Raw genomic sequence first — 16,097 nt, 5'->3', positions numbered from 1 at the left:
CTGTCTTCTTCTGTACATCAGACTTTCTTACTTTTTTCCTCCTTACACTTGAGAGTGGAGCCCTTTGAAACAGTGTCCCAGCTTACCTGGGGTGGCCCATTAGACTCATCCATCCTGCATGATGCCAGGAAAGCAGGTGCCGTTTTGCAGAATTGAGAAACCCTCAAGTCCAAAGCCTGCTTTGGTCCTTCCTTGTCTCCTGAGGACCCAGCTTCTACTCTGTTTTAGGAATCTGGATGTTTGCTCTTTAAATGCCCTCTCAGCAATGCATTTCAAAAGGCTTTCAAATGTATTTGCCCGGTATTTCAGTTGTTTCCAGCTAAAGATGGAAATCCTTATATAATTAAACTGAGATCTAAATGAGCATGTATATGATTATATAGATGTTTTTCATTGTGTGTATTTATAGCATTTCCTTTATGTATACTTAGTATCACTTATTTCCAGTTGCATCTGCTAACACCTTGAAATCTGATATACACTTTCATTTTTTAAGATTATTCTACAAGAACGATGGGCACGTCTTTCGTCACTTGTCTTCTTTAAAAGATAAATGTTTGGTATTCAGTTTTTGTAAATTAAATAAAGATAGCTATTGCCTTATTTTAAAATTCTTATTACATGATGTAGAACTGCAGAATTTCTCAAAACCTCTCAAAGTGACAGGGTCGCAGAAACATCTATATCTACGTCCAGGTGGCATAACTGGGCAAAGCTGGGCTCACAGTGCATTTTAGAAAATCGAACAATTTTAAAGTCTGTAATAAGTCACAATTTCAAGAACACCTTTAAAAGTGGCAAATGCCTTCACCTAACGAAGACTCTCGTGGTAAAGAAAATGATTTGCCTCTTTTCAAAAATCAGCTGTTTTAGGAGATGTTTTCTTCTCGTGCTACACCTATCCTTGCAATCGGGAAGGATAAGCCCCAGCAGCCAGCCCTGCCCTGTCTCCCTAATCGGTGGCCACTCTTGTTCTAGTACGTGCGAGTATCCTTCGATACGAAACCTGATCTCCTCCTACACCTGATGACCAAGGAATGGCAGCTGGAGCTTCCCAAGCTTCTCATCTCTGTGCACGGGGGCCTGCAGAACTTTGAACTCCAGCCAAAACTCAAGCAAGTCTTTGGAAAAGGTCTCATCAAAGCGGCCATGACAACCGGCGCGTGGATATTCACTGGAGGGGTTAACACAGGTAACTGGAAGTCAGACAGAGGCAACCTAAGGCCATGAGAATGTTGTACCTAAGATCGTTTTCTCCTAGGGCTAACAATGTTGACATTCCCACAGCTATCTCTCTTCCCCATGTGTCCACGTTCACTGGTTCTCCCTCGTCTCACAGATTCTTCTGCCCTCCCTTAACCCACACGATAACCATACAGTTAGTTTTCAACCAAGAAGAATTACTTACACCTGGGAAGCAGGTTGGGCTATTTAATACTTGACTATCCAGAATTTGTAAACATGACTAATGGAATTTCACAGGATATTTTCAGTACCTCAAACTGCCAATTAAGTATCCAGTAATATTTCAAAGAATAACTTTTGCTCTAAACTTGGAAGCTCTGTGTCTGATCTTTAAGTAATTTTAAGTCTGGTGCACATAGCTCTAAATTTTGCAAAATGCCCATTTTATCAGGGACATAAATTGTGACAGCAACATCTGGAGTATTGTGTGTTTATTATTTAAAATAGTTTATTAAGGGACACCTGGGTGGCTCAGTCATTAAACGTCCGTCTTTGGCTCAGGTCATGATCTCACGATTCATGGGTTCGAGCCCTGCAATGGGCTCTGTGTTGACAGCTCAGAGCCTGGAGCCTGCTTGGGAGTCTGTGTCTCCCTCTCTCTCTCTGCCCCTCCCTCACTCACACTCTGTCTCTCAAAAATAAATAAACATTAAACAAAATTTTTTAAATAGTTTATTAAATCAACTCCAATAGAAGACACATCACACTCTGAATTCCAGGCAATTTTTTCTACCTGCCAAATGAGTTTCTCTGTATTGTGATACAGGTAGGCTGTCAAATCAATTCTCCCAAACCTTTAAGCGCTTACATGCAGCACATTATTAATGTGGAGCCGATCATGGAATGGATGCCTGTAAATTGCTCAGACATATTTCCCCAGCCTGACACACTTCCCCAGAAGTGCCCATTGGAAGTACACAAGTTATAGTGTAGCATGTTCACTCAGACTTATTTCCAGGCTCCGTGCAATGTGGAGTTGTGGAACAGTCTGAACATAACCCTGGACCAACGAATTCATCTCAATATTATTTACTCATTTGTTCGCAGCTTGGGTGATATGTGACCAAGACCTGCACTCAGAATTCTCCTCAATACCTAGAACTTGTGAAGGCTCAGCCTACAACCCTGTAGGCACATTTCAGCAGTGAACTCTGCACATGGCCCCGCTCCTCATTGTTACGTGAAATCCTGACTCAGTCTGTAAACTGACATGATCTTAGAATGCTCTGTGTCAGCTCTTTGCTGTTTGTTTTGTAGTAATCAAGTATCTACAAAGCAATTAGCTTTTGGTGGCTGTTCAGGCCTTAGGCTCCTGCTTTCATTCAGCTTAGCTGGCATCGTTCACTTGTGATTATTCAGTGTTTTGCTTTCCTGGCATAATCTGCACCTCATATACACACCCACTCAAAGGTTTCTAAAGGTCCCAAAGAAACTCTTAACAATCTTCTGTTTCTGGGAACTCAGAGCACTGTTTATTACTTTTCTTCCTTTATGAAATGCACCCCGTATCAAAAGAAGTTACAGCATGAATTCTGTAATAAACCAAAGAATTCATCTCTGCCTCACTCCAGGCTAGTGTTCAATCCAATACCCAAAGTGAAGTTCTAATGATGGCATCTCAGATTACCTAAACGGCAATAGAATTGTGGCTGATGGAGGGCATAGGAAGTTAAACTTCTTGTCCAGGATGGGCCCTGAAAGGAGTTTTGCATGCAAATAGGGAAACACAATGAATACTGATATTCACAGCTTGACTCTTACATTTGTTTTTCTTCACCGGTACTCTATTTTAGAAGATCCCTAGATAAGCTACGAAGTGAAATTGTATTCTTATCAACACGCCAGCATATCCCAACATGGATTAGTGTTATTTACACGGTTTTAGTTGATTTTTTTTTTTAAAGGAGGGTATTTCTGTTTGATCTTCTGAATATTTCAGAATGGAGTGATTCACATAAATGTGTCCTCTCTCATGATTAAATTTCCTGGTGCATTTTGACAGTTTCATGCAGTATTAGAACCCTTACTCTGTGTGGGGCGCCTGGGTGGCTTGGTCGGTTAAGCGTCTGACTTCGGCTCAGGTCATGATCTCACGGTCCGTGAGTTCGAGCCCCGCATCGGGCTCTGTGCTGACAGCTCAGAGCCTGGAGCCTGTTTCAGATTCTGTGTCTCCCTCTCTCTCTGCCCCTCCCCTGTTCATGCTCTGTCTCTCTCGGTCTCAAAAATAAATAAACGTTACAAAAAATTAAAAAAAAAAAAAAGAACCCTTACTCTGTGCTAGCACGTGAGGCATACAAAGATGAAGTAAGACACTGACCCCCCCCCCCCAACCTTCCCTGCAAGGAGTTTTGCCCTTAGAGGAGACAGCCTCATGTGGGATTGTGAATCTCGGAAGAATATGTTAGGTAACATACAGCACTGTTTGAGATATGCAAACTGCAATCCTGTTCAAAGGGAGGAAAAAATCAAATCCAATTGAACTTTCACATAGGAGATGGCACTAGGTGTGGATTTTTCCTTGAGGAATAGGTGGAATTTTGATAAGTGGAAATAACTTTTCTTAGAAAAGATATTTTATATCGTCTATAAAAAAATGATTATTTGAGAGGGAGGTTAACAGATTAGAAGTTGCATCTTTTTTAAATGCAATTTATCTTTATTAACAGATAAGAGAGAGGTTCCGTACCGTCTTGTAAACTGATTTTTTTCAGTTTAACTACAGTGAGGAAGGCCACAGTGATGTGGAAAGTCATTTATGACAGGAGAGGAAAACACTTTCATTGATGAAGCTAAAAAGCTGTATTTACATATTTTCAACATAAATTTTCCACGTAATATGCCAAGGTTTTCTTTGTAAGTAGGGTCTCCACCTTATATGTCGATAAATAAGAAGATGAAATAAAGGTTAACAAAATCTGAGCTAAGTAACTACTCTATTTGAATGACCCTAACTCATACACAAACTCTGGTATAAAGTTAATATAATATTAAGCATGGTGCTTTTTTATAGGATGTACTCATGGCACTGGTTCTTAGTCATACTAACATCATTATGCTTATAGAACAAGAAAAAGATTCCCTAAGTTTAAAGAACTGTATTCAATTTTTTCTTTCTTTCTTTCTTTTTCTTTTATTTTTTTAATGTTTGTTTATTTTTGAGTGAGAGACAGAGTGCAAGCAGGGGAGGGGCAGAGAGAGACGGAGACACAGAATCCCAAGGAGGCTCCAGGCTCTGAGCTGTCAGCACAGAGCCCAATGCAGGGCTCGAACCCACGAGCCATGATATCGTGAGCCTAAGTCAGATGCTTAACCAACTGAGCCACCCAGGGACCCCTCTTTTTTTTTTTTGACATTGGATGCTTTCTAATTTTTTCTTAGGAAAAAAAGAATTTAAAGGAGAATAAGAAATGCATTGCTAGAGTTCATATACAAGTCCTGCAAATGTATCTGACATTAAAGCCATAAATTTATGTTCTCTTCTGAACACATGTAGAAATGTGTCAAAACTTTATATTCATTGTGTATAACCTTGTGAACCACCCTTATCACAGTTTCCTTTAGAACAATGGTGAGTAATTGCTTTAAAAAAAAAAGAGTAATACTTCTCTTTTTCCTCTTAGGTGTTATTCGCCATGTTGGGGATGCCCTGAAGGACCATGCATCTAAGTCTCGAGGGAAGATATGTACCATAGGCATCGCCCCCTGGGGAATAGTGGAAAACCAAGAGGACCTCATTGGAAGAGATGTAAGTCCTAGAAACTGCCCCTGTCTGTGACTTTTCTTAAAGGTGATATCAAAAGAGCAAAATAAAATGAGAATTCAAAATATGCATATTACAGTATTCTCTTAGCCCACACCTCCCACAATGAAATTCATGTTAGGAGTAGTTTACTACAAGACCATGTATTTTCCAAAATCTGTCTTTGTAAACTCCAATGTCAATTCTTATGATCAAAACAGGTCTGAAGTAAGATTTATTAACTATCCTCTTGGTTTGAATCAAGCAGTGGTCTTTCCTCACCCATCAAACCTTGCTAGTTCTCTTGACACAGTCCAGTTAAGATGAATTAACACCAGGTAACATAGAACAGCATGAGTTCATTGACTACAGTATTAAATGGGGACCCTCTCGCCCCAAGTCTCCAGCTTCTTTATTATTTGAGTACCCTTCCACTAGCCCAGGAAAGCCACAGAGGAAGATGCTTTCCATTCAAGCTGTGGCTTCCCTGCTTGTGCAGGGAGTGTGCACAGCATCATTCTAGATCTTCCTTTTGGAAACTACTCATAAACCCTTGACCATACTCTGCAAGGTGCCAACCTCTCTTTCCTTTTCTCAGGTCCAGAGCCACACATTGACTGATCAGTCAAAGGGTTTTGCCAGAGAGAATTTATCTTACTTTTTCTGAGTCATCATCTTACTTCCATTTCTTCTAGGGTCTTGTTTTTGTTTTGTTTACCACAAACAGATTATCCACAAACTCCCTGAGAGGGTTTTCTCTCCTACTAACCACCAGACTTTCTCTTATATAACTCTTCTCAAAATGCCACTGATAGGAATTGTGCTTAAACTCTAATTGCCATACTTTATTCACTGCTTTTTCCACTGATAATTTTTACAATAAACTATTGGTCATTGCACCTCTACATCAGATCAATATAGTCTTCCCTTCCTAATGAAGGCCTGCCATGAAGTGTAACACATGTGCTAAGTAGTTTTTTTCCAAGTATCTGCGCCAAAAAAAATCAAAGAGGTTGAGAATTGATGGGTCTTAAATTGCTTCTTCTATTGTGCACTGAAACCATCTTATTTAACATTTTTTTTAACATTTTAATTTATTTTTGAGAGATAGAGACAGAACATGATCGGGGGAGGGGCAGAGAGAGAGGGAGACACAGAATCTGAAGCAGGCTCCAGGCTCTGAGCTGTCAGCACAGAACCCGATGCAGGGCTTGAACCCACAAACCATGAGATCATGACCTGAGCTGAAGTCGGACGCTTAACTAACTGAGCCACTCAGGCACTCCTGAAAGCATCTTATTTAATGTAACACAACATGTGTAATTTTTTTCTTCCAAATTTTTATTTAAATTCAAGTTAGTTAACATAGTGTAATATTGGTGTCAGGAGTAGAATTTAGTTATTCATCACTTACATGTAACACCCAGTGCTCATCACAACAAGTGCCTTTCTTAATGCCCATCTGCCATTTAGCCCATCCCCCTACCCACCTCCCCTCCAGCAACCCTCAGTTTGTTCTCTACAGTTAAGAGTCTCTTAAGGTTTGCTTCCCTCTCTGTTTTTTTCTTATTTAATTTTTCCTTCCCTTCCTCTATTTTTATCTGTTTTGTTTCTTAAATTCCACATAAGAGTGAAATCAAACATACACAATTTTTAATGCAATGCAAAATACTTTGAATAAAAAAAATCAAACATCATGAAATACAGTAGACAAACACTCTTTACATCCTTCAGAACCTTTACGTGATAAGAGGTGTCCATATCAATGCTACCAAATTACATGTAGAAACACTAATTTACTAAAAACAGAGGGTAAGAAATGAGGTCCTAGTTTTATCAGTGTATTATTCTCTTAACTAAAACTTACTGGCTGTTTTACAACACACATGCTTTGAGTATCTCAAGCAGCAATTTCCAAAGTGGTATGTAGGCAGAACTGACCAGAAAAACAAGCGTTAGTAATTTTTTTCAGAGTATCTGCAACTAGTCTTTGATGAAATATACTTGAGTTAATCCTTGCCTCAGATTCCAAGCTGGCTTTGAAGTTGCTTATGAACTAGAGCAAATATATTTCTTAGAGAATTCGAATACGCTGAAGCACCCCTGGTACCAAAAGTACTTAATAGTGCATTTTGTTAACAAATGAATTAATTATTTAAAATGTGATGATTCAGAAGTCATTTTTAAATGTCCATTGCTTCAGGACGTCTTAGTGTAAACCTGAGTTACTATTATTCAATTTTTGAGGAGGGGGGGAACCATTTTGGAACTTTCTTACTCAGATGAACTATGAATAAACAGCTGCTTATTTCTTTATTCAAGATAGAGTAACCAAATAATTACCTCAGTTGCCTAAACATTTGCCCACTGCCTTTTTGTGTCATTTTGTGTGTCTTGTAAATTCTATATGAGTGCAGAAAGATAGTACTTGCTTTGCATTTACTTGCCTTGCATGGTTGGAGAAATGACCCCTGATTCATCTTCTTCCAATTTGCGTTCTTTTCCTCTGATTTCACCTCTTCTTATGCTCCTCCTTTTAACTTACTTTCTTTCTCCCCATATTTCTTCCCAGTGTTACGCCAATAGGAACTTACACATGCCTAAGCCAGTGAGGCTGAGTTGCACTGTCTGACTTCCCAGTGAAAAAATAGCCTTGACCCCAGAGGACAGTAGGAGTCACTCATGTTCAGTAAAATGTGCACATTCATTCTTCCTGCTCACAGGGGCCTGAAAGAGGCACACCGTGGCTCACACAGATCCAGGTGAACCCTGCAGAGACCATCAAGAAAAGGATTGACATTGACAGATCATAAAGAACACAGGAAAAACAGTGAATTTTAGTTTCTTACTATCTTTGACCAAAGTCTATTGAATTTCAATCATTCTGTATATTCCCACCCTCCCCCTCAAAATTGGGGAGTTGGAATATGCATAGGCTTTCTCAGGGTCTTGAACAGTAATCGAATTTGTTTTTCACATTATAAATTACTCAGACCATAAATGCTGCTCTTGGTGTACCTGATTTATGACACAGTTTGAGGGAAATTTGTATGTGTTTACTCTTCTAATGTTATGATTAAAAAGGAATATGGTGCCAGGTTGTCCTAAAAAGAAGTATTTGAATAAAGTATTAGTTAGTGGTCACTTGTGAAATGTCCCCCCAAAATCATTGAAGTAGAAGTCTTGTCCGATAAGCTTCTTAAGTAGTTATAAGAATTTCCATAGCTTAGCTTAATTTACTGCCTTCTGTCCTTTTCCTTTCATCATATATAGCAAAAACTACATATAATAAACATCAAGAAAATAAACCTTTTAGCATCAGACACCAGGTATCAGAGGGAAAAATACTAACACATTATTAAAAATCTTTACCACTTCAGAATTCTATCAAAATGCACTCATTTAAAAAAAAATGATTTGTATTTTTGTCCTAGTCTGTGTGTAGATTTCAGAATAAGGTTGAGGTGGCACAAAATAATTTTCAAGGGAAATCTAGGAAACTTATATGAAATAAAAATAGGATAAAAGAAAGGCTCTACTTCATATGCCGAATATTTTATTACAGTAGGTTTATTTCCAGACAGAGAGAAAATATAGATCTTTTTATTTCTGTGGGGCTGGCCCTCAGATGAGCACTTTGAGAAGCTGAACACTCAAGTAGTTCTATGGATATTCTAGTGATCCAAGTTGTAGACAAGGCACTTACTATTCATCTTAGCATTGATTACCCCTTTGGAATGGCACTATAAAGGCAAAGACTAGCCCTTAACATAAAGAAGAAAGATTAACTTGCCTTTAGGTCTGCTTCCAGATATTCTTAAGCATCTACCTCGCTTCACGTCTGATCTCTTGGCTAGATTTTAGGTTAGACTTTGAAGATACAGGGCATTAGCTTCGGATTCTCACAGCTCAACTTAGAGCCTCACATGTAGGAGGTGCTCAGACCATGAAGATGGATTGGGCATGATGAAATTCAGGCTACAAGGAAAATTGACATTACAGAAAAAAAAATATAATGATAAATCTTACCTAGTTCACAGCTTTACCACGGTTTCATCTCCATACAGGCCCCCAAGCTTGATTATACTTTAGTAACTATAATGAGGGCATTTTTTAACCAAGCATCTAAATATAAAACTATTTTCTTATGTAGCAAGTTAAGGTGGGAGGTGAATGATAAAGCTTCTATGTGTTGGATATGGGAGCAAAGAAGAATGGAATGAGAACAAGTCTTTCTGTAACCCTTTTGAGAGGTGCATGGTCCACCCAACTGAGGAATGAACTACCCTTGATTCTTCAAGTTTAAATATCTTCTATTTAACCAAACCTCCAATTAATAGATCAAAACAACAGAATTTGATGAGCAATAAGGCTACAAATATTGTAGACAGTAATAATTTTTTACCCTGCCTTTAAATGTGAAAGTGAATATTGTTCAGCTATTAAGTTTCACTACTCTGTCATTTCTCCATATGATTCCTACTGCCCCATTCTTTTATTACAACCCATAATCTACTCTTGAGTCAAACTAAGCTCAAGGCTCACCTCCACCAGATGTCTTCCATGACTAACTTCACCCATAATGTCATATCCATGATTATAATTCTCCTACAGACCTCCTCTTCCCCAATTTTGGTAAAAGTTACTCAAAATTAGAGATTGAATTTTTGTTTGTTTGTTTCTTATCGGTCACTAATATGATATTTGGTGTGAAGGTGAGGCATTGACGTGTGACTTAAACTCTGTAAGGGTTGATTTCATCATCTTAAAGTGGACTCCAAAAATACTTGCTCTATATTTATACAGTCTGTATGAGCATAATCATAATAGTAGTACTTAGAACTTATTGAGCTCCTGTTTGAACTCTCTGTGATTGCATAGCTTAGGCTTATGAGGTATGTATCATTATGTAAGAAAACTAAGTAAGAGTTACTGTCTCCAAAGCCCATACTCTTTTTTTTAAAATACATATTCATTTATTTTTTAGAGAGCACAAGCAGGGGAGGGGCAGAGAGAAGGGTACAGAGGATCTGGGGTAGGCTCTGTGCTGACAACAGCAATGCCCAATGTGAGGCTCGAACTCATGAACTGTGAGATCATGACCTGAGCTGAAGTTGGATGCTCAACCGACTGAGCCACCCAGGTGCATTAACTAATAGTATGCCAAGTGATCTATAAGAAAATATTTAATGATGTTTTTATTATTAGTTGAGATACTGGCAACTATCTTATGCCTGTAAATTGGACTCAAAAATAAACTACAAGAATGACCAGAACTATTTTTTTTGTCCCTAGAGAATTTCTATCTGAACAGATAATGAAAATATCCCCAGTATAAAGTCAGGAAAGAATTTCCATTGAATTACGATTTTTCCATGACTCATTTTAGCCTTATATTTCCTTACTTTAGAAAACAGTCTGACCAGAATTGTTTCAGGTAATTGAACAGTTTGTGAATCATTTGTAATTTGTCTTTTCTCAAATCTAGATTAACAAAATACATGCCAAATTAAAAATCTAGCCATGATTGTAAGAAAAAGCACTTTTCATTTTAACTTGCGGATAAAATTGTATTTGGGAAGATTTCCAACACATCATCTTATGTGGTTATTAGATTATCATGACTTTCAATGATATCTTCTATTTCCCCCTGAAGTATATATTTATTCTCAGGATTTTATAACCTTTAACAGTTCTTATATTTAATTGGAAAGTGTTGTTTTGATGCCATCTCTATATTTCAGGCCCTCAAAACTGAGGTTTAATAGTGCATTTGTCACCTATTTCTCAGGCAAACCAAACAGGATTTCAAATTGTGAGCTAGGAAAACCTTCCAGTAGTGGTTCTCACATGGAATTTATTGGACTTCTAGGACTAGGTTATATAAGATGTATCGAGAGGATTCGAGAAGAGAAGTTCAGAGACAAGGAGACTCAGCCAAGTGTGTTGCAGTTATATAGGAGCTAACGCTAGCTAATCATGGACCATGTTCAGATTCTAGGCTACATTCACTGACATAGGAACTGCTGTTTCAGTGATGACAATGTTGAGCTTGGATTTGGATGTGCTGATTTCAAAGTTGCTTTGAGATATCTATGTGAAAATGTCCAGCAGGACAGTAACCTCCAGTATGAGGTGGAGTCGCAGAAGCAAGATCTGGCTATACCCTCAAGACTCAAGTGGCACCTGCATATAGATGAAAATTAAAGCCATTGTGGTGAATGAGATCACCAAGGGAGTGTATGTAGAGTAAAGGAAAGGAGGGCCTACACCTGGATCCTGGTGGTGTCCAATATTTAATGGTTAGGCAGAGGGAAACCAAAAGAAGGGCTGAGAGGTAGAAGCAAAACCAGAGGCTGTTATGAAAGCCAAGGGAAAAGTGTGCTCCAGGAGGATAGAGTGAAGGGCAATGTCAGGTACAGTTGAGAGGTGAGGAGGATGAGGACTTGGAAATGTTCATACAGTTCATCAAAACAGATGTCACTGGCATCACCAGTCAAAACTGTTTCCGAAGAACGATGAAGGGGCTGGTCTCAAGTCACTGGGTCGAAGAGGGAGAAGGGGAAGAAGTAGAGACAGCCAACGGAAACTAACCTTCTCAAAGTTTAGCTCTGATGAGAAGTGATATGAGTAGCTGAAGGGAGCCATTATTTGTGAGATTTTTTTCTTCAAGGAGGGAGAGACTTGAGTCTGTTTATGTGTTGATGGTAGGGGAGAAAATAAAGGTAGTGGGAATATAATTGAGGAAATATGTCCTCGATCAGCCCCAAGATGATGGTCCAGAGCTAAAGGGAAGAGGAGCCATCTGCATCCTTGTAAATGAAGAAGAAGGAAAAGAGTATGTAAGCAAAGGGTTGGTGACAGGATATTAAAGTGTCAGCCTGGACGTTTAGCATTTATCCATGAAATAATAATAATAATAATAATAATAATAATAATAATAATAACAACAACAATTCTCATAAAAGCACCACTTTTGTTGAGCTTAAAAATGTCAGCACCCATCACAGATGACCATTTAATTCTTATAATGGCATTCAGAAGTTGTTGCTTTTAGCATCACTCTCATCCTTCCGTATCACTGATGATAAAACTAAACACAAAACGATTAAGTAACTTGTCCAATCTTACATGACTAATAAGTCACATAGCTGGTATTTCAGCCTTGGCCATCCAGCTCCCAAGACCACATCCTTTCCTACGATGCAGTCTGACTTCTCCATGATCATAGCAATCATTTATTTGAATGCATATATGTGTTTTAGATCTCATTTAATCTTTACAGTACCCCCGCTGAGGTGGTTATATTCATCATTAATCTCCATTTCCATATGGAGACTCTGAGATGCAGAGGGTAACAACCTGTGTAGGGTCACCCAACTAGCTGTTGTGTAGGTGAGGGAGTCAGACCATCTTCCCAGTGAGAAAAGATGGTGTGAGGAGTCAGACAGGTACACTGAGACAGTGGAGGATGGCAGCCCCTCCACAGCCCCAAAGCTGACTGGAGCCCTGGAAAGATGCAGGGGGGCTCTAGAGGTCATGAAATTACGATGCACCAGTGATTCCAGAATAGAGAGGAGAGAATACGTTTTGAAGTCTCAACATAACATTAATATGCTATGGTGTTGTCTAGTGCTGTGTAACAAATTACCCCAAAACTTAATAGCTTAAAACAACATTTCTTGTCTCATGGTTTCTGTGGGTCAGGAATGTATCAACAGCTTATCTGTGTGGTTCTGGTGTGGGCCTCCCTTAAGGTCACAGTCAAGATATCAGTTGGGGCTGCATCATGTAAAGGATCGAATGGGAAAATGGTACCTTCTTCCAAGATGGTTCACTCACATGGCTGTTGGTAGGAGTTTCCCACCATGTGGACCTCTCTAGAAGGCAGCTTTATTATGGCAGCTGGCTTCCCCCAGAGTAAATGATCCAGGAGAGCTGAAAGGAACCCTTTTATGACCTAGTTTCACCAGTCATACACCATCACTTCTGTTTTATTCTATTTCTTAGAAGTGAGTCACTGAATCCACCACAGACCAAAAGGGAAGATTTTCAGAGAATTTTTTAACATATATTAAAATCATCCCACTGACACGTGGTGACTTCTCAAGCAAGTAACCCCTTTTAGAACTCAAGGTCATTTTCCCACTGCTAGTAGGCTCTTCATGTGGATCGTCCATGGCTCCCCTCAGGACAGGGCAAAGGGAAGTGAGCCCATTAGAACAGAAAGCCTGTAATGAGGACACTGTAACCCTCTGCAAGCCCATGAGTTGAGGGACATGTTTGCAAAATGCTGTGGAACGATGTAATTGCGCATCCCGTGGATTTTGGTAGGAAATATGCAGATGAGGTATCTGGGCCCTCTTCGGGATAGATCCCTGGGTTTGATGGTTTCTTGTTTGGATTGCTGGGCTGGAGGCAGCATCTGGGTTTCATATGACTCTGCTTTATCCCTAGACTTACCGCCGGGCTGGCTGAATAGGAAATAATGAGCCCAGTGTCCCTGTGAGTGCAGACCTCGCTATGATTTGAGGATACACAGTGCCTTCCTTTATTTGTTTTTCATCTCATCCTCCCAGCCCCCCTGTTCCTTTATCTCTGACACAGAGGCTGCTGCCCATGTCTCAACAGTATCCCCTCATCCCTCCCAGAGACTCAGGCCTGATCCTAAGAGAACCTTGCCCCACCCCTTTATTTCCTTTCTCCAAAGCACAGACCCCATCTCGCTGCCTGCTAGTGCTTCTCCTGACCCCTACATGCTATGCAGTTCTAGGTGACCCATCTGGAAATCATCTCATCAGCTGTCAGAAGGATTTTAGCGCTCAGCTGAGCCACTGGCAGAAATGTCCAGCAAAACCAATCAGAATATCCTTTATGAACTTAAAATCAGGCTGGGCCTTCCATCTTCCCTCTAAATGCCTCCTGGCCTGCACAGGAGCATAAGTTCTACATGCTGCATAGAGTCAGAGGAAGGGTGTTAGTGGGGCACATTTGGGCCAAGAGACTTTACCTCTCTGAACATCTATAGTTTTGCCTATAAAATAAGCATGGAATGGATTAATCTATGAGAAGGTGTCTATCACAGTACCTAACATATAATAAACGGTCAATGAACGCTACTTTTCTTCCTGCCTAATGTGAAATCACAGTGCTGTTAGGAGGGAAAGGCTGATTCAATGTGCCACACGTCCCTTAGCCTGCTACTTGGCAGGGGCATGTTGATACATACCTCACCAGATTGTAAGTTCAGGGATTGCCCAAGGCCTGTGATTGATGACTCAAAAATCCAGTTTAGCTCAAGTCAGTTCTGTTCGGGAAAGGAGCTGCAGATGAGCACCCTGTTCTTGCATTGTGGAAAGGGCCACCAAAGAAAAGAGACCCCAGGACATGAGTGGACCACCTTTGTGTCAGTTTTCTGTACTCACTTGGAAGAAGCAAATGTACTTTTCAACACAGGCTGTCCAGACTCAATCCTACAGGTAGAAAGCCCTCAGAAATTATAGTCAAACCCTCTATTTTATGACAAACTACCAACCAAAAAGTTTCTTTCAATATGTATAATTTGAACACTTAGTGAGAGACATTACCTAGATGCAGGATTATATGTTTCCTCAAGCCAGCCCAATAGTCATCACATACATTTCCTCAAGACATTCTTAACGAGTGAATAAACAAAGGAATGAATGAGTTGAAAGACTTGTTGCCCAAGGCCACACATTAGTAACTGGAAGGAACTAGAACCTCCATCTCCTAACTTCCCACTGAGTACTCCTGAGTGAGACCAGAACACATGTGAAAATAGCTAGGAAAACTCAAGCAGGTATCTTAGATCAGCTCCAAAATGATCTACTTAAGCCCATCCAGGGATAAGAAATGCAGCACGCTGACACCCACCCATAAAGAATGTTCAGATTTTCCATGACGCCTCTGGAGCGTTCCTCTCCTGGCATTGATAATGACAAGCGCATGACATAAAGGGCCTTCACCTTCCTTAACTTCTTACACACCTTCCACTTCATGGCTTCTCTTTCAGAGTCAAGGTACACAGAGGCCTTGGAACCAGAATTTTACCAATCAGCCAATACACAGTGGTATACAATGTATTAAAGAGTGAAGAATTCTCTCATCTACCCTTGGGGGACAAGAAAGAGGGGCAAAATGTTATCACTTAGAGGTATCCTGGCCCATGATACCCAAAGAGTGCAAAGTATCTAAAATCCATTTTTAAGCAAATTTCCCTTCTGGGTATACATAGTCCTGTATTTACCAATCATGCAAGACCCCTTTATATGTAGGCCTTTGTGATGTCATTCAGCCTTTCTCCTCCCAGGTTCCTCACCTGAAATATAAACACAGAAAATTGTTTGATTGACTCTTTTCTTAATTCTCTCAAAGATGGTACATAACCTGGACCATCCTATATTCTTAGGAGAGGTGGTCCATTATGTATAGGCATTAGGGCTTGATTCTCTGAGAAAACACTGGCTGAAAAATAAGCTAGAGCCTACAAGTCTGTCTACAAGTCATGAACATGTCACATTTGTTCTTGTTATGCACTCTCATGCACACACACGCACACACACACACACATGCACACACACACTTTCCAAAAAAATCCTTTTCTATGAGCCTTTAACAATAAAAATGGATGTGTTACCTCCAAAATGTTGTCAGAGGGAAGAATTCATCTGTGGCACAAAGACGTTATTATTTTCCTATTTGAGAAACATAACAGGAAGATCAGCAAATCTTTTGTAGATATGCAAATTGTAACTCAAATAAGAATAGACTGCTGGTATGTTTGTTATGAAGAATATTAAGTGGATTTTGTAGGCAAGTTAGGCCAAGACACATTCCTCTTCTGAAGTATTTGGGAAGTCGTTTCCACCTTTGCAGTTAACCCACAAACAATTCCAGAGCATCACCCTCTGAAGTGGCCTGAGAGGAGGTGACAAAGTAGAAAACACTTTGTGTGTTTTGCCAACTGACTGCTAATTTTTTCCTTTATTTCTATTGATTGATTTAAATCCCTTGCGTAAAACAAGAGACGGTGTGATTTGTCTGTCATTTTGTTCGCTAGTATAGTTGGTAAAATAAAGCCGAGCTTGAGAAA

General features: G+C 39.7%; 1 protein-coding gene across 1 annotated transcript in view; it reads left to right on the top strand.

The window, feature by feature from the left end:
• Nucleotides 1–16,097, top strand: part of TRPM3 (transient receptor potential cation channel subfamily M member 3) — a 252,426-nt gene that overhangs the window by 14,724 nt on the left and 221,605 nt on the right. The window contains exons 4-5 of the mRNA XM_049632685.1: nt 979–1,192; nt 4,866–4,990. Coding sequence (XP_049488642.1) covers nt 979–1,192; nt 4,866–4,990 — 339 coding nt within the window. The remainder of the gene's footprint in view (nt 1–978; nt 1,193–4,865; nt 4,991–16,097) is intronic.

Source organism: Panthera uncia, chromosome D4, assembly GCF_023721935.1.
Source record: "Panthera uncia isolate 11264 chromosome D4, Puncia_PCG_1.0, whole genome shotgun sequence".
Classification (NCBI taxonomy): domain Eukaryota; kingdom Metazoa; phylum Chordata; class Mammalia; order Carnivora; family Felidae; genus Panthera; species Panthera uncia.
This window is presented reverse-complemented; position numbering and strand designations above follow the sequence as displayed.